Source organism: Hirundo rustica, chromosome Z (genome assembly GCF_015227805.2).
Source record: "Hirundo rustica isolate bHirRus1 chromosome Z, bHirRus1.pri.v3, whole genome shotgun sequence".
In the NCBI taxonomy this organism is placed as follows: domain Eukaryota; kingdom Metazoa; phylum Chordata; class Aves; order Passeriformes; family Hirundinidae; genus Hirundo; species Hirundo rustica.
Genome location: NC_053488.1, coordinates 13,527,876 through 13,547,619, shown reverse-complemented (window position 1 = coordinate 13,547,619; position 19,744 = coordinate 13,527,876). Strand labels below are relative to the sequence as shown.

Here is a 19,744-nt window from a genome sequence, read left to right as displayed (position 1 = left end):
ACAGAACAAATAGTTTGCTAATTTTTAAACCTTAAAGTTAAATGCTGCTCCATAGCTACCATTCAATAGGGAATTAATTAATTGGTAGTTGTGAGGTGAAAGGAACACTAGAAAATGCATGATAATGGGATTTAAATTTTAGTATTCTTTGCTCTAGCTTCCAGCCCTGGGACATTGTTAGTTAGTTAAAACCGAATTCACAATTAATGTTTCATACACTGTAGTGACAATCTTCAGTATGGTTTTATCATAGAAAATCTTACCAGAGTTATCAGTTCCTAAGATGTTGTTGTACATCCAAATGGGTACTCAACAGCTCACACCTTAGAATATTTGCTGTCTGGGTTAGATTAGGAATTTACCAAGGTGTTCCTGCCTCACAGCAGCAATTCCACTACCTGTGTGTAAGTAGTTTCATATTTTCATAGTTCCCTGCAGGCTCTGAATGTTTTGCTCCCTTGGGTCTTTTGCAGCTTCAATGGATAAGGGAGCTTTAAGAAAAAGCCACATATTTAACATCAGTTGAAGCCCTTTCCAAAAGCTGAAGATTATGAAACAAGTGGTATCTGAATTTGGGAACTCTGTTGGGGCCTTATTTGGAAATTTTCTTAATTGCTGCTTTAAATGAAGCTTTGTAAGGTTTTCACGTGGGCATAAAATAGATCATAATTTTTCTTATTCCTGTAAAGCAGTAACCTTAAATAATTCATTTAAGTCACATGCTTATGGTTTATTTTGTAATAATAAAACGTTAATTTAGTGAATGTTAAAAGTAAGTTCTTTATTAAAATAGCATCAGAAACACTCAAAAAATACAGAAATTATTTCTAGTGCACAAGAGTAGCCTGAATTTCGGCTTTTGCTTCAGATATGAAGACCTCATCTTGAACTGCTAGTTAAGGCTCTTGGTGTCTATGATCAAAACTGTATTTGTAGACTATAAATCATCAGTAATGAATAATTCACCAAGATACTATTGAAATACTGTGTTTAGCTTTGCAAGACAATCTGCTTTACTGTGACTTATGTTGGGATTGTATTATAAATAATCAGAACTGCAAACTGAATAAATTATGTTTGAAAAACATGCCATCACTGAACTGCAAGTAAACTACAATATGCTATTTATTTAATAGTATTTACAAAATTGAACTAACTGGGGGAATAGATACAAAGTTCTTTCTCCTAGATAGTCTCTCTCTGCTAGTACTTCTGTCTGCTTTCTTTCAAGGCCCTTTCCTGCCTGTTCTCTTGTTTTCCTTTGAGAAATGGTGTCTGTAAGAGCAGTTGCTTATGGTAGTATAGCAGGAAAGTGTTGCCATAATGTAAATTATTCTAAGATAAATCAGATTGTTTCAATTGTTTGGTTACCCTCTTTCATTTTCTACATGCAGTTAAACTGAGACTGCCTCTTCTTTGATTTGAAAGTCTGTAATCTAAAACTGTGGCTGTAGTCTTATTCTTCCCTAATTGATTTTCGTGCATGTTTTTTGTGAATTTCTAGTAGAGTGCTTGAAATATGTGCACTGTAGAAAACTGTATTTTTAAAAGGCCTCACAAAAAGACCTAGCCACTTGTCTGTGTGTGTGCAAGCAAAAGATTTGCTTAATATGCTTTGGATGAGTTCTTGAAAGTATACTTTCTCTAAATATTGTTGGGTTAGAAGGAAAAGTAATTTGCAAGATCTTCTGTAATTCAGACTTTTTTCCATCTTGTTCAAGATAATCATGCTGTTTATCATTTCGTCATTTAGAAGAACATCACATCTACACTGAAGTCTCTTATGAGTACTAGTAGCAATATCTATCTGTTTTTACTAAATAAACTCTTTGTCCCTGACTGCCCCAGCTTTCCTCTATTTAATAATGATTTTCTTAATACAGATATATGGAGAAACCAAAGTGTAAACCCAGCTATTTGACTTCCTTTCTTTTTAACATCTTTTTATTTACCCAGATGATATCTGCACAGCTAAGACATGCTGTTACAGGAAAAAAATGCAGTATTAATAATACCCTTTTTTTTCTTGCAATTGCTTCTTGGCAGAAAAAATGATACTGAACAAGAAATTATCAGTGCTTAAAGTGGAACTTAGGTGTTTCAACTGTTTCATTTTAAGTATGTAACATGTTGTTTACTTGTCCATCAGAATGCAGGCTAAGTGGTTGATATGTTTGCAAGTGTGTCAAGAAAATGACCTTTCTGTTTTGATACTTGTCAGGGTACTGCGAAGTGCAAAATCATAGATTTTTGGGTTTCTTTTGAGTGTTATAGTTTAACAAAAGCACAGCTCAGCAGCTTTTCCCATAACTTGCCAGTAATCACTCTTATAAATAGCAGTTTTCTGTGGCTTTTGGAGAAAAGACTAGAAAATTTGGGGATGTATTGCAGACTTCAAATGAAGTGTTCTAAAGATGTGAAAGAAGGCTGGTCAGAAGGACGTTTTCTACTCATTACTGTGAAGTCATGTTCCAGTTGTTATTCCTGTTAGCAACAGATTCAAAGAAATGCTGTTTTAATGGTGTGTGGAATGTGTTATGCCATTTTATTTGTAGTATCTCTTACTCTGTAAGCAAGTATAGAATAATATTAAGCATGTAAAATATTGGAGAGTGTAGCGAGGCTTTGAAGTAGGACAACAGGGAGGTTCTCAAGGAGTTTTTGTAACTGCAGTAAATACTCAGACATCATGGCTGCTTTAGTGTTACCTCAGCTGTGAAATACAAACTGATGAATAGAAATGCTAAAGCTACCACTGCTTGTTTTGGATGCTGATACTTCTTTTGCACAATGGCAGTCAGCAATCTAAAAAGTATTATAGTGGACTTAGCTTGATTCTGTGATGGTTTCTGCTTCTATTAGACCTACTTTTCTCCATTTTCAGTTTCTCTATAGTTTTTTACAAAACTCCTTGTGAAAAGGGATATTCCTTAAAATAGAAGATTTTGTGAAATCTTTGTTATTATCAAATTCTGTTTCCTGTTTACAGTGTTTTATTTTCTTTTTAAAAATACAGCTCTTCAGGTGCTTTTTTTTCAGCTTCTTTGTTAATCATTCTGCAGAATGGCTACATGGGAGAATATGAGTAATACCATGTTGTTCACCGTTTTCTGTGATAATGCAAAATAATTGTGAAGCCTGAAAGAAAACTGTATCCTGTGTGATAAAAAGTTTCCTAAGGGCATATAAGCTTTTTCCCCTTGTTTTGTCTGTGGCTGCTAGATAAACGTTGTCTAACCATGTTTAGTTCATTCTGCTCCGTTTTTCCATTTGCAGTTTACATAGCAGATTCTGCTCTCTTGCATTTCCTTCAAAAATATTGTATTGAAATGTAGAAACATAAATGTTCTGATCCTGACTTACAGTGAAGCAGCTGAGCACATACAATAAAAAACTTTTTTCACAGTGCTACTTTGTGGGTATTATGCAAGATGTTCTGTGCTTTGATATAACAAAGTGAATTGCAATTTGAATTTATAGCAAAACTTTACGTAATTAGTCAGGTAAAACGTGCTGGAGGTGGGGAACAACTCTTATAAAGTACAGAAAACTTCTACTTTCTCTCCATTCTAACAAGTGTAAAACCATTGAGGTTAAGTAGGTGGGGCAACCGGAAGTAATTGCTAAGGCCAGTGGCATTTTTGTGGTTTAATAAAGGCAGAAGCTAATTATTCAGTTTTTATTTAAGTGAAATGATGCCAAAAAGGAGGTTCCTGCAGAGCAGCTGCACTCCTTCAGTGTTACCCTAAATTACCACAGACACAACTGTCACAAATAGAACTTTTAAACTTGATATATAGCCACGAAAGTAAGGAGCCCTTTGTCTGGAATGCATGCAGAAGAACTCCTTTATACAAATCAACCGGCAGATGACGGACAATGATGAAAATTTGATTCTTTGAAGTCATAATGGTCATTGAAATGTGTGAAATTCTGGTATTGAAAGGAGAGCGGCTAGCAAGACTCTGAATCCTGGGTGGTTGCTGGAAGCTTGCTGGGAGGTTTTTCTGTGTTTTGACATCAACTTCCCATTGCTTGTTCCCTGTTTCCTTTATTTAAAAAAAAAAAGGGAGTGCTAAACTGTAGGTAGTTAATAGTGGTTATGTACAGTTTCTGTCTTCGTGGTGAAAGAAATGCCATAGAAGAAATATGACACCTTTATGCACACCTGACCCATCTATTCAAAACCATTTGTTTTCAGAGTTACTTTCATTTTGTCTCTCTCCTTTAATTAGAGAGTTCCATTTCTTGTCCTCTTTGGAATTTCTGCTATTATTGGAGTACTTAAAAGAAGGAAATTCTCGTTTCCTTTAAAAGTCATCTTTATGCTGAATAGTGCTTTCATTGACATTGCCTCTGTGAATCAGTTTTTCTTATTGCTCCAAAGCACATTTCATTTGTTACTACCCTTTCCAGAACACCTTTAGCAGGCTTTCCTCCATGACAAACATTCTTAAATAATGTAAATTTTAATAAAGAAAAACCCCTATGTTTGTGAGAAATTTTATGTGGTTTCTGCTGTTTAACAGAAAGTGTTTTGTCCCTTTGAGCTTATTCCAAGAATAGTCAAAATGCCTCAAAATTTGTATTAAAATTTTCTTGAGTTACAAAAAAAAAAAAAAAAAAAATCAGAGTTTACAATTCAAATAATATATATATTAAGAAAAACAGAATGTCATAATGCACCTTTTAGGTGGCAGTCTGTTTTAAAATGTAAAACAGGGTTATTAATTTTTAGTAAATCTATACAGTTCAAATCTCAAGTCTTTTATATTGTCATCTAATATCTTTACAATTTTGAATGCTGAACACCTCACTAGTATCTTAATATGCTAATACAGCAAAATTCATTAAGAAACACTTACCAAAAAGAAAGATAGTCATGTGAAACCAGCTGTCAAAAATATCTTCGTTTTGGAAAGTTGGTTCACAGGTAGTTTCAATGAGAACTTAAACTCAGAACAAAGCACTGAAGACCCAGTAAAGAGTTCAACCCAATGCAGCATAGTTCTTTTCAAGTATTATATTGTTTTAATGGCATCTTGGAGCGGGAGCTTTAGCCCATTGAAATGTCGCTTAAAGGACAGGTTCTTCTGTCACTAGCTGGAGCTGTGTGGATGAAATGATCACAATAGAGTGTTGTAATGCATTTTAAAAGTGTGAGAAATCAGTTTGTCTAGACTAAGAGTGCGCCTACAGGGAATAGGAATCTTAGAGCTTCTGTGCTCTTTAGGTGTCAAGTATGTGATAGATGCCAAGCCTTTTTATTCCCTATCTTTGGCAACAGCTCAGCTATGCTACAGTACCTTACATGTCTACAGCAAGCAAAATCAGTGATTTTATGTCAGGACGACTTGAGCTTCAGCAACCAGAAATTCATTGTCCTAACAACTGTTCAATTGCCTTCTTTTAAAATGGGAAAGATATCAATAAATGATTGCTAGATTCCCAGAAGGCATGGAAACTCTAGCTATAATGAATGTAAGTATGGAGAGTTAGCAACACCATGTAGATATTTCAGTTTTGGAACGCAGGCAGGTTTTAATTTTCAGTTTGAAAATATTTTTATGGGATTAATCTTATATTACTAGTGAAATAACCTTGATTTAGAGCCAACTCAGTGCCCCAAAAAAATATTGCTTGAAGGGTTTGTCTGGGGTTTTGTTTTTACTTTCATCCAGATTAACAAGTCTAGGCATTTCCTTACTATGGTTATCTCATAAATATAGCATTTGCTGATTTTAACCCTCCTTTTAGATTGCATTCTGTATGCACTGTGTAATATTTTTATGATTTTCTGGTGTTAAGTCTTCAAAAGAGAAAATAGTATACATCCATAATATTATTTAACTTAGTGTCTTTATTTTAGTAGTGCCAGATTGTTCTGGAAGAATTCAGAAACTTCTAAATCTGAAGCATAAAATTCATCATGGATTTACAAATTGCTGAGTAATAATAGTAAAAAAAATAATAATTTTGAGCTATTTTGAAGTTTACATATCTGAAAGTATTTGATGATAACAAGCCCAGCATTTTTGCATGTACTATTTTGTTTAAGAGCAGAAAAAGAATTTTTTGTGAATATTACTACATTTTCTCATGTTTGTTTAATGCAGAAATAAAGGCTAATATTTCAGCCTATTTGTATAAATAAGCAAGCTGAAATGTTGAATCCCCACCAAATTTAACTGCAGGTAAAAACTCCGTTTTTGTGAAACAAAGCACTTTGCCAATTCAAATCAGAAACATTTAAACAAATTCCTTCCTAAGCAGCAGTTTAAGCTTCAGCAGTGAGAAATGCCGGTCTGTCAGAAGGTATTTTTACATAGGTGTTGCAGCATTCCAGTAGCTGGTACTACTTCTCTTTCATGCCACTGCTAGATTCATATTAAAAATAAGCATGACTCAGTCCTAATGAAAGCATTTATAATGGAGTTGTTAAGATACTTTCTTGGGGTAGCTTGGGTAGAAATGTCAGAAGTTGGAAAGCTAGTGTGGATGCTTGTTTATTGCCCCTGCTGTCCTAATTGCAAATGTAAGTCAAATGCTTTAAACTTCCTCCCTTTTATAGTTTTAAGGGACTGATCTCCCAAATTTTCTGAAGTAAAATTGAAAATGAGAACTGCTGCATTTCAAAGGATTGTCTGGTGACTGCATCAGGAAGTTTCAAGTTTGCCACAAAGCAAAATCCCGTAAAGTTAGTAGGTACATTTATGTAAAATGACATAATGTAAAAGTGTTCTATTTAAACTTCTCTTTTTGTTCAAGTCACAGCAATACTGTCAAGATGAGATCGATATGCCCAAAGGTTTGCTGCAGTTTTCTGGACTTCTACCAGTTTACTGCTTGTTCCTGGAGAGAGAAGGGGTGGGCAGGGGAAGGCAGGGAGGGAGACTGAGGAGCTCCCACTGGCCTTTTAAGTATGTAAGGAACAGTAGTAGTTCAAACCTCCTTAGAGATGGATTTGATGTTTGATTTCAGTCTTTACTAGGGTGAACTGACAGGTTAATTTTGCATAATTACTGTTTAGTTTTTAGCAAGAATGTTCACTTTAATTATATCAGATGCTGCTGAGGGTAATTTTTCACAGCAATTCTTTTGAATTTTTTTTCCCTATCTCATGCTTTGTTAAAGTCAGTTAATATTTTTAGGCTAGTTTGAACAATTTATCTTTGTTAGATTTATTTGGAAGGTTCATCCCTCCCCTAGTAGAGGAGGGCATCCTGCTATTGATCATATACAATGTTACAAATATTTTTTTTTCTCTCTGAAGATTGGAATCTCTTAAATCATCTTGTCCTTCACAGATACACTGAAGAATGATACTGGTATCAAATGTCTGTCTCTTGATCTTGAACATTAACAGAAGAACTGACTGTCAAATGCTGAGTCATAACTTGAAATATGAAGAGGGGGTCAGCTTTATGTAACAACTAATGGTTATTAATTAACAGTAATTATGGAGATAAGAGCTATCAAGTACCTTCTCTGCAGTTTCAAACCATCAGTAGCGTATTGTGCAAAAGATACTACCTTCTGCCTCTTCCTTCATGCTATAAGGGTAGCTTCTTGAGTCAGCACAGGTGTTGGTGTCTCTTAACAATATACAGAGTTAAGTCCAAGGGAAAGCACTTACACTGCAGCACATAGTTGGCTGGCAAGTATTTTGGTGAATAGTTCTTTTCATATCAGATTCGGGCTCCTGATGCTAATGTAAAATTTTGGAATTTGTCGATGTTTCAGTCTGCACTATAATATCTTCTTGAAGGAAGAAAGCATTTGCACTTTTCCACATTTGCTTTAGCTGGTGCAAGTTGAAGCAGTACTGACTTAGCAGGTGTAGACAGAGAAGGATGGGATGGCAATATCCTGTCCCTCCTCTGGTTCTAGCTGTTTTGTAGATGGGAGATGAGCAGGTAACTGATCTAAGCAAAGCCTATCTCAGCCAAGGGAAGCAGAATAGCAGCCCTAACATGTATCGCCTTCAGTTGTGTTCAGCTGAAATCATAATGTATTTTTAAACTTTTTTCAGCTTTTGTAACTTTAAAAATAAAGCATGAAATTATGTGAAAAGCATAAACAGTATTATTTTACAAGTCTCTTACGAAACCTTGTTTAACAAGTCACATTATGTTTTTTTTAGGATATTGCTACTTTAACTGGTGTTCCAGATGAGCACATCAAAACCAGAAAAGTTCATATTTTTGTTCCAGCACGTAATGCAATGCAGTCAGGAGCTAACAATACAAAGAAATGGAAGATGGAATTTGATAACAGGGAGCGCTGGGAGAACCCTTTAATGGGCTGGGCATCTACGTGAGTACTTAACTGAATTTAAAAATACTTTTCTTCTATATTTGGCTCTCACTAATAATCTGAATTTGAAATATCCTTTTTGCTTTTAAATCTGATTGTGTTATAATAGTACTTACAGTAAGTGGTTGGGTTTGTTTGTTGTATGATTTATGATCTGTTAAGTTTAAAAGCAGATTTTTAAAGCTCACAATATCATCTGGAAGAGTTTGAAAGACATGTTAACAACCAGACGTTTCAGTGATTACACTGTGGTGATGTTAATGTGTGGCAGCATCAGGGCCAGAAGGTCATTACTTACATAAAGTAGTAAATCATTCTCAGCTCTCAGTTGCCTCTTTTAAACATAAACAACAATACTTCCGGATTTTTTTTATCCTGAGGATTTAAAATGACTAGTAATAACTAATAAAAAAACCACAACAAGCCCAGCTATTTAAAATATTACCCTTTATTTGTTAAAATATTGTCAATATTGGCATTAAAACCTCTTAAATACATAAAAAATCCAGAAAGGTACTACTCTTAGCTAAATATACTGTAATTTGGAGACATAATTACAACTTGTATGCATCTGATTTTTAGTTCTTTTTTTTTCCTTATATGAATGTAGTATCTGCATTTCACAGTGTGGTTAGAATTCCTGTAGACTCTGAGAACTATACCGGCAATTTCTCTGACAATATTGTAATTTTGATTTGAAGCTGTCTCCTTTGAGGCATATTCAGAATAGTTAATTATTAGACATAAACTAAAATCGGCCACTAGAGATGATTTTTCAGACTTCAGAAAGAGTACAATATGTAGTAAAAGATCTGGCTACAATCATATTAGCACTTATCATCAAAGAATACAAAATTCTATGAAAAAGAACTTTAACACCTTAAACATCAAATAATTTGATAATACTTTTTTGAGATGTATTAACATTCTAAATCCAGACACAGAAATTATTTTTACATATATATATAAATGTATCCAGAAGTTTAGTTCAAAGTAACTCTGTTGCATTGATTTCTCATAAAAATTTGAGAAACCTCTACATATGTTTTTATTTTGGGGTGGGGAGAGGAATTTCTCAGGGGTAAGCAAGCTCCAGGTAAGATAAAAAATTGGTCTCTTGAGAATTGACGCTGCTAGGTTAAAGGTTTTGTAAATTAGTTTGAATCCATTAATTTTTAAGGCATTCTTGTAAAAACTGTTACACTCTGGTATTATCATTCAACACCCAAAAATACTTAAGAAGAGTTTCTTCTCTTGAGATTTAATTTCTACAAAGAACATTTCTTAGTCAGTTTTCCATATAGTGGCTTAGAGCTCTTTAGGGTCTACATATTCAAGTCCTTCTTTCTCTGAACTCAATATACTTATTTAGCTGTGGGTCTTTCCTATATTTCTGTTATTTTGCAGTCTTATTTGAGGCTGGAGTTTTTTTGCACTTGTTATTTCTTTGCTATTTGGGCTTTTTTTCAGTGAAAATTATCCAGTTATAGATCTAAGTAAAATGGGCCCATAGCTTTTTTTTTTTTTAATTGAGAGGCTTTGTTATGAGAATGCCTAAAGACAGTTCATGGGTGTAACTTTTAATATATAGCTGTAAACAAAGAAATGTGGGAAGTGTAAAGTTTTCATTGTATGAGCTCTCGTAAGAGAACAAAACATGGAATCCTAATTTTCTGTGACTGATAGAATAATTGGGGATAGGCATAGGAAATTTTGCAGCAGTGGTACTGCTGACACTATCAGGACATTGTGCTGGACATCCTGAAATCCAGTTTTCTCACATGGATAGCTCATTTATGGAAATAAATCAGAAATGTATTTAGATTGAATGAAAGATGATTCCACATAAAACAGAAATAATAGTTGCTGCACAGTTCTGATTTCCCAGCTGTCTCTGTCCTGGAAGGCTTTTGCCATATTTGCAGTACTGAGCATTGGTCCCTCACTACACTTCAGACTAAAGCATCTTTGTTCCTTTTTAGCAGTGTTGAAAAGATTTTTCTAACTCCAGTCATGGAAGAGAATGATAAGGAAAAGTTGTCACAGTACTGCAGTACACTAGGCCACTTGATTCTCCGGTCATATCATCAATTAATCCTCAGTTCTTAATTCACTTAACTACTGTCATAAGAGAAATCTTTAAATGTCTTTAAGGGAACCTCTCACAGTGACTTGCAACAGTGTAATTTCTCTCTTTATCTTGGATGTGGGTTTTTTGGGGTGTTTTTTTGTTCGTTTGTTTTTGGGGGTTTTTTTGTTGGTTGTGTGATTTTTGTTTGTTTGTTTCTGCTGTTTTTATTGGGGAATATATTGGATATATAGTGAACTCCATTTTTCCATGTGTACATCAGATAAAATTACAATGTTGTCTTTGCTGGAAGCGAGATTCCCCCTTTTCCCCTCCCCCTTCGCCAGTCACAGGCTTTGTCCTTTATTGTAGAGAGTTCAGTGTATCTCCAGTCTTTTCTCTTCATTTATCCTTCTAGGTTCAAAGAGAGAACAGTTGAGCGGCAGCTCCTTCAATAGCTTGTTGCAATTTGGTCTTGTCTTTCCAGTTGTCTCCCAGGCTCATAGGCAGTGTTGTCTCAGGGAGGTTTTATCTTTGTGTTGCTACAATGAGTATCTCATTTCTTTAAGAGTTAGAACTCCTCTTGTTTTGTTTTGTTTTGTTTTAGCCATCATTTGTCATTGTTCTTAAATAGGTCTTTTATAGTAACAAATAAGGCAATTTTGTGTTTTAACTGATAATTTAATTTGTTTCAAAAACCTTTATGGTATTTCATTCACGCAGTTGAGGAATAGCTGGTCATCTAAAACCAACCACTGTGTAATTAGTTAGCTAGCGGGTTGCATTTTGGAGCTTCGTTTTCAGTTGTGGCCTGTGATCTACTTGCTGTGTTGGAATAATTGTGGGGGTCATGTCATCTCAGCCAAAACAGAATTCTTTTTTTTTTAATACACTTTTCAGTTTCTGGTTAATTCCTTCTCTGCTCGCTTCAGTATTTTGCTCTTTTCTGTCTGAGATTATTCTTCCCCTAGCTACTCTACAGACTCTTAGTCTCCTTGAAATGTTCAGAATTACCTTAAACCTCCTGATCTTACAAAAAGAGAGGGATTTTACAGATTTAAATTAAAGAGTCTTGCAGTCGACTTACTATAACCTCAGCAAGTGGTTAGATGTGTTTGTCTAACAACTCAATTAATTTTTGCAAGTAGTTGTGCGGGAAGTTTAACACACTGAAGGAGTAATACTTTGCAAAAAGTAAGTGTTGACCCTGAAAATAATTTTTAGAAGTCTTTTGGATCGTTTGCGAGTTGGCGATTGCACACAGTGAGTAGGTATTACTCACAGCTCACTGTGTGTAATACAGTGTTTGAGTTAACATTTAAGATAGAGATACAATTTTTTTTCTATTTCCAATATGTCTAAAAATTGTCTTCTGATTACTTACAGAGCTGATCCTTTATCCAACATGGTTCTTACTTTCGCTACTAAAGAAGATGCCATTGCTTTTGCTGAAAAAAATGGTATGTATTGTGTGTATGGGCTATGAGGGGTTCATCCTTCCAACAGGCAATCTTGATCTCAAAGTATTAGCAACAGAATAAGTACAGGATAAAGTACCTTCCCTCTGTTCTGCAGATTTGGAAGACAGCTAGTGTTCTACTTGAGGAGGAGGAAAATGGGAAGGGGGTATATTTCCAGGGGTGCCGAAAGCATTGAATCTAGATTTTCCACTCCCTAGAAAGGAGTTTCAGCCATTAATATTATTATTAAAATATAATATTAGTGTTAAAATGCTTTTGCAAGTATCTCTGTTTTGAGTGAGAGCTGAACAAGACGTTGCTCAGGTCCTGGAGAATACTTCAGGTGTATCCCAGGCTTAGTGTTCCAGCTGCATGGCAATGTGATCTTTGCCCAAATGTTTAACATGAGCATCTCAGTTCTTACTAAGAGAAACTGTCAGAGTTCTTGTGAATGTTTGATAATGAGAAAAACTAAAATGAAATGACTGCTATGTTGCAGCATAGATTTATTGTAAAAGGAACCGAAGAGGATCATCAAGTCCAGCTCACAGCTCCTGGCAGGACTACCTAAAAGCAAACCATGTGACTAAAAGCACCACTCAAATGCTCACTGAACTCTGAGAGGCTTGGTGTCCTGGTCACTTCCCTGGGGTGCCTGTTCCCATGACCACGCTCTCTCAGTGAATAAGCTTTTCCTATTATTGAGTCTGGATTTCCCCAGACAATGTTTCATTCCATTCTTTGTGTCCTGTCACTGGTCATCAGAGAGGAGATCAGCACATACCCTCGCTGCTGCCCATGAGGAACCTGTATACTTAGGATGCTATGCCTAATTCTGCCCAGCGTTAGAGTCTAAACACCTATGCTTAATGATTATTCTTACTTGTGAAAAAGACAGTAGAAAAGCCAGTATCATCACTTAATATTTAAGCCAATGTTATATCAGAGGGTAGGTATCTGTAAACTTAGTTGGGCTTGTATTTGCTGACAAATGATGGTACCACAAATAGTACCCATAATCTCAGCCACTGGAATATTCAGCAGTCCTGTTTTGTGTTAGCATGAATTTTTTGCTGCTCTCTTTTCTTTTTCCTTTTTTTTTTTTTTTTTCTTTTAAATCAACTCCATTTTCCTTTAAAAGCTAAGCTTGATGCTTAGCCCCTCTGGATGTGAAGAAGATTAATTACATTGAGATAAAGCCAGGAATAATGCACATGAAGTGTAAGGTTCTTCAGAAGTCTTCCCTGTGGTGTGCAGCTTTCAACTATATTTAGTCTGGGGTAGATAGTAAAGTTCCTTGGTCAGACCAATTCATGCAAAGTTGTTAGATGATCGATATTGTGCACCACAAATATGGTAAGTCCATTAACCTGTACATCTAAGAATTTAAATTAAAGAGTCTTGCAGTCCACTTATAACCTCAGCAAGAGGTTAGACGTGTTTGTCTAACAACCCAATTAATTTTTGCAAGTAGTTGTGAGGGAAGTTTATTGTGCAATTTATTTGCACTTTTTGATGGTAAAGGCTAGAATCTAATTTGTCTGTTCCGCTTTGAATGGAAGCTTTTTTGGCTTAGTCATGCTAGTTTTATTGAAAAATAAGTTCTGTTATCTAAGAAATTATTAAGATCATATTTGCATTGGATAATATGTGTGATTTTATTAGTGTATTTTACTGTTTTATGAACAAATATGAAATTTGGGAGAATTTGGTGTAGTTGCATTTATGCGTCTGTATTGTTCATGTTATTTCTTGAACAATTCAGCATACAGGAGAAAAAAAAATTAATGAAATGCCCTGCTTATGTCATCTCTTTGTAGATGTTTTTCCTTGTCTCTTCAAATGCAGATTCAAGTAAAATGCATTTGTTCAGTGTAAAAAGTTTCTGTCTTCACTGGGTTAGAAGTTACTCTTGTGCATGAAACCAACTAAACTAAGGCTATGACTTGGTATTAATATTAGTAGTTCAATATTAACTAAGCTTGCACTCTTAATTTTACCATAATTGAAATGCACCAAACTTTTCTGTCGATACTGATTTGCCTAAATTGTGATTTCATTTTCATCTTTATTTATGCATATGATACATGCATAATATTTTCTGTGGTGATGCCTTCAATATCATGTGTAGCTAGAAATACAGATTTTACATTATTTACTTCTCCTTTTTAAAAGACATTAGAAATTTAGGCATGCATTTATACTGGAAGTTAGCTTCTTAACCAAGATAGTATTGAGTCATATCTAAATCTATGAGCACAAATACTTAACTCTCTCTGTTCCTCCTGTATGAACCACACGAATTTTCCATGACAGAATTCCTTAAGAATCTGGAGTATTATTTCTGAAAACATTCTAGATATTGTAGGTTATTTTGGTACAGTTGGTAAATTTAAGTGTTCTTTCTCACCTGAGAAGTTAGGGAAATAAGGCAAGCTGTCTTTCTGCCTCCCCCATGTGATGTGTTTTCTAATATCAGAGTAGCAGCACTGGATACAATAGTAGGAGACATTGCTGTCCAAAATATTACAGCTGAGGATGGTCGGAGTTCTAGGCAAGGAAGAATAATTTTTAACTGGAGGAAATTAAAAATTCTGACTGTTGATCTATTTTTTTTTCCCTGTCTGACATCAGTGAAGCAATTGTTTAAAAATATACAGCTTAAGTAACAAGGATGGAGAATTTTTATACTCGACAATAACCTTTAGTCAGGTGGTGAGGGTGTTCTTCCAGAGGCAGTGAAATCTGCTTTCTGTCTACTTGGCTTGTGTGGCAGGGCTCTGGGCAAGACTAACTTCCCCCAGCATTTTTTATAAAAGTGGTATTTTTATAAAAGTGACCTCTGCTCTGTCGTGAACACCTCAAAGTGCCAGTCTGAAGGAGTCTGTTCCAAAGTGTGGAACCTAATCACGTATGATGGCCTCTTGCAATCATTATTGAGATGTAACTAACCTTATGTATTTTGGATATCTGTGGTGCTGCAAGTCATTGTGTTGGCAGTTGCAAGTCTCTTTTAGAGGCACTCGGCCCCTCTCCATCTAGTATACAAAAAGATGAAGCAATACCTTAGGGCTGTAGATTCCATTCCAGCAGCCAAGTGTCTCAATGTTAGGTGTTACAGTGCTGAATGTTGCAATACTGAAATCTGTCTCTGGATCTAGTTCTGGCTGTTTACTCAGGCTTATATTTTTAATCAGAGCAGGAGGCAAAAGCCAGTGTTCTTACAGATGGAAAGATTATGTTTTTAAAATCTCTGTTCAGTGTTTCTTACAGAGAGTAGTTAACTTGGAAATTAACACTGGTTGAGACCAATAAACATGAAGAAAATGTTTGTGTGACATTTGTGAATACGCAAAATTGAGGCAGTGAGATGACAACTTGTGTATCTTAAAGAACATTTTGCTGTGTAGGTGTATCTAGACTGTTCACTGTGAGCACCTTAAGTATAAAAATTCAGATATATGTATAACCATTTGGGGGCTTGCAACTTTCAGTTTTAAAACTAAGGAAGAAAAGTACTGCCTTATGGGTATCACTTAAAACTGCATATTTAACCACTTCTGGCTTCAACCGAAGTATCTCAACTTTGAGTGAAATATTGCAGCTAAAGAGACCAAACTTCGGAATACTGAGTGCTGCCCTGGCAACTTTCCAGGCACCTGGAGGCTGCAGTCAATTTGCATTTTGATTTACATAAACACTAATGTCTCCACCTCCTCTTTTCTGACATTTTTAAGCATTTCTCTTGCTTAACTATCACATAATTTACTTGTCTTCTATCACTTCATTCCCTTTTCTTTTTACTCCTAATTTTTTATGTTCTTATAAAAAGTGTTAAGTATTAAACTCCTTTCTAATGTTGGAAGTTTTTTCTGTGCTTTTCTTTTTTTTTTTTTTTTTTTTTTTTTTTTTTTTTTTTTTTTTTTTTTGTCCTCCCACCCTTCTTTTTTTATTAGCTTTCCAAGGTCTCCATTGTCTCCCAGCCTTTGAGGCTGCTCTTTTGTATGTTATTTTATGCCATTTTTTTCCTTACCGTCTTCATTTCCTGTACCAGAGCCTTAGTGTTTCTGTGTGCTATGGAATTGTGAAGCCATGAACTTCCAGGACAGTCAGTCTTCCCTGTTGAGTTTTTCATTGATGACTGTCGGGTTTTTTGCATGGAGGTCTGTAACATGGCGAGCTCTTGCCGTGTCACAGAATGGTCATTTGCCGCATTTATGGCATTTCATTATTCTCCATTGCCAACTAGAAAGGAACAGATTAGTTGGTGCCATTTAAGTTAAAACTTTGAAGTTGCATTTGTTGTATATTGTATTGTATATTGTATGAATATAACTCTTCATTGTTTCTTGTCTCACCCTGCAATTACCCCATAACCTCTAGGCTGGAGTTATGATGTAGAAGAGAAGAAGATGCCAAAACCTAAATCCAAGTCTTACGGTGCAAATTTTTCTTGGAACAAAAGAACAAGAGTGTCTACAAAATAGGTTGGCATTGGCTGTGTGACTGTGAATAAAGTCAGCTGTGCTGTATTTATAGTCCATGTATAATACATCTCTTAATCTCCTAATAAATTTGACCTTTAAACTACAGATGCATCTTGTGATGTCTATTTAAAATGGTTTTCATGTCTCCAGTTGAACCTGTTACAAACTTCCCTATAAATAGAGGAGATTTGAAGTGTTCATACTTCTGAAAACTTGCTGTACTAGGAATCTATCAAAAGGAATGTTTGAAATCAGCTGCAGCTTTAGAGGCTATGATTGATCTTTGATGGTAATTTTATATCTACTATCCTGTTTAAACTTCTGAAGTTTAATAAGTTCAGTAAGCTTTGCACATACAAAGTCTTTCCATAAAAGCTGAGTTTCTTTTCTTTCTGTACAGGGCAGTGTTGGCAGTTGAAGAGCAAAGGATGGGTATAACTCAAGACTGTTCTGTATAGATGTATATTATATAACTACTTTCGAAATTAATACTGTCATTATCCCAGAATGACTGGGATAGAAAGCACAGAGTTTTGTTTTGGTTATGGAGCAGATTTAGTCCAAAAGATTAATATTGTGTTTGTTTCTCTGTGATGTTCTTGAAAAGTGAAGCTAAGCCAGTTAAACATTCACAAATGAAGTCAGAATACTTGTGCCTCGCGCAGTATCAGCATATACTAATTACGTAATTACAGTTCTGGGTGATTTATTGCTGGTTACATGTTTATCTGAATTGAGGTTTCCTGTTGCTTAACAGGAGATGTGGTGATAGCATCTCAGCCTTAACAGCAAGTATATATTCTAACCTCAATTTGTCTTAAATGGTACTAAATTACTAGTTTTAAAAATGCATAATGTTATATTTGAAATGTTTATGTGTCTTCGGCTCTTGCTTTATTTGCTTTAACATAACAAGATATGGTACTGACACATGATCAGTAAAAGGTATTACAAATTGGGGGGAGCAGGGTGAGGTGTACACGTTTTCCTATGCAACTGAAGAGTTTTACCCCAGCTGTCACAAAAGATAGAGTTAAAACAGCTCTCTCCACGCAGACCTAAGTAATGGTGTGAGTGCTGTGTTAGATTTTAACTAAAAAAAAAAAATAATAAAACTATCTTGTATCGCCCAGGTTTTATTATTATATGGCATATATTCTTGTTTCAGTTTTAACCAGCTCCCTGTGTGCTGTCTAGCATTCATGTAAGGCATTGATTCTGACCCAGTTTCAGCATAATCAACCAGTTGGATAAAGTTGCTATTTTCCTGTCATGGAAAAAAACTGTTATTCCAATTCATCATCTCTTGAATTTTGAATGCTGCATCTTGCAGTGGAGCCTGAAGTCCTCCAGGAGCACCAAAGTGCACCAAACTAGAATCTCAGCAGCCAGAATCTACTGCATTTCTTTTTTTTATTCCAGTTCAGCTTAATATGCCTATCTTACTAAGAAGACAGTAAAAAGGAAAACCATTTGTTGGCGTTTTTTCCAAGAGCAGCAAGTTCCTAACTTAATGCTCTTCAAGCTTTATCATATTTTCAAAATGAAAAATCCATGGATATCTAAGACACCACTTGGGTTTTGAAATTACATGGTCCATGGAATTGACTGATTAGTGTCGGATGCCTAACATTATCTTTATACACCTAATCCATGAAATTGCTATTTGTTAATTTATACTTCTCATAACTAGAACCAATTTCACATAAAGCACAGTTTCTTGTTTCTTTGTTTCTCCTGGAAAGATAATGGAAATACTTAAAAGGAGAATTTGATAAATTCTCTTCTTCGTCTAAGGAAGAAGTCTTTTTTGTTTGTTTCTTTGTTAATGATTTTGTATTGTTCATGCCAACTTGAAGTCTTTAAATTGTGTTTGAGCCCCAGTATTCTTTTCCTTTGATCATTTTCCTAGGACTTGAATTTATTGGTCCTGTTGCATGGTTCATGACCATGGTGACGGTGAGAATTGTATTGATTATAGTCTATGGTCTATAAACCTATAAACTATGGTCTTCAAACCTTAGAACTAGTACTGAGGGCGTGACCTTGGAAAGGACCAATTGCAGTAAGAATATATTTTCGAGATCAGAAGTTCTATTAGATACTAAACTTCTTTACCCTTTCATTAATTTACCAAATTATTACAACACTAGGCTGGAACTGAAATTGTACGAGATGATCTGGCTGTCTTAAATTCCTTCAGAAGTGAATGTTTCATAGGTGAACTGCAGTTTGTATCTACTCCAGAGTTTGTTGGGATAAGTAAAATTACTCCTGAACCTTTAATATGTCAAAAGGCACAACAAATAAACTACTATAATAGGTCATTTATGATGAGTGAGATTAGCAATTCATCTGAAGGAGAATTAGAATGCTGAATGAGATTACAGATTCATTTTGGTGGTCGATTTAGATGTGCTGCAGACAACTGATCTAAGCTTTTAATGGGAGGAATATTTGAAACCCATGAAATCAACAAAATCATTACTGTGTAAAGAAAAAGTGTAAAGCTCACAAGTAAACTGAATATATTCTTTACCCAGTGGGATTTGTTTGCATCTCATGTGTCTTGCCACCTTACATGGCAATGGCAAAAGAGTTTTAAGGAATTACTAGACAGTTGCGGTATTGCAGAGTAATATAACACAGATGTTATATTTGCATTCTTTCACTGAACTGTTTTGGAATTGAGGTCTTTTCTTTCCAATTTTGTAGGTTCCATTATTGTGGAATGCCCTGTGCAAATAATGGACTGATCTGAAGTACTTTGGCTTTAGTAGTTATGTTGTGTGAAGGACTGGAGGCAGCGTGCTAGAGGCAAAGTCCTTTCCCATTTCTAGCAAATTGTTCCACAGAGCCTCCAGTTTTTTGAAAAAGGCTTATTATCTGTCATTGCTGTCTCAGCCAGCATATCATAATGAGTTTTGGATTATTCCTGTCAAGTCTTGATGAAAGTTCCTTCTTCAAAGAAACAAGCAGCATCATATCTTTCCTCCTGTATGCTACTATTATTCCTGTCAACTCTACAAGGTGTGTGGTATATAGGTTTGGGGGATTTTTAGTGTCTCTTGTCCACTTGAAATTTTCATGCATGAGTTTTGAAAGGTTGGCCAGTCCGTACTATAATTACTGTGTAAAGCCAAGAATGTTTTGGTGAAATTTTGGCTTCATTAATAAATTACAGTTTCTTTATTTTACCGTACATTTGTGTTTCCACCTTCCTGACAGCTGATACCAAGTGTGTATTCTGCAGGCACCAGGTATATTGGCATCATTCATAATTCCAGTAGAATTTTTCTAAAATTAATAATAAAATCCTTGCAATTATTATAATGGAACATAATGTCAGGAAACTAAAAGCGCACTTTCAGATTTCTAGTGGAGTATTTCTTAGTTGTGCAGTTTGCTGGCTA

The 19,744-nt window shown here is 35.2% G+C and overlaps 1 protein-coding gene across 3 annotated transcripts in view; it reads left to right on the top strand.

Annotated features, from left to right (window-relative positions):
- The window catches only part of NDUFS4 (NADH:ubiquinone oxidoreductase subunit S4), a 48,761-nt gene extending 31,586 nt beyond the window's left edge, over positions 1-17,175 (top strand). Inside the window, exons 3-6 of one of the 3 annotated variants that reach the window (XM_040089800.2) lie at positions 8,144-8,316; positions 11,771-11,844; positions 16,228-16,331; positions 16,732-17,175. In XM_040089800.2, coding sequence (XP_039945734.1) covers positions 8,144-8,316; positions 11,771-11,844; positions 16,228-16,331 — 351 coding nt within the window. In that variant the 3' untranslated portion in view covers positions 16,732-17,175. Of the gene's footprint in view, positions 1-8,143; positions 8,317-11,770; positions 11,845-16,227; positions 16,437-16,731 lie in introns of those variants that run through there. The other 2 variants (XM_058424074.1, XM_040089799.2) reach the window with 2 other exon arrangements.
- The last annotated feature ends 2,569 nt before the right edge of the window (positions 17,176-19,744 follow it).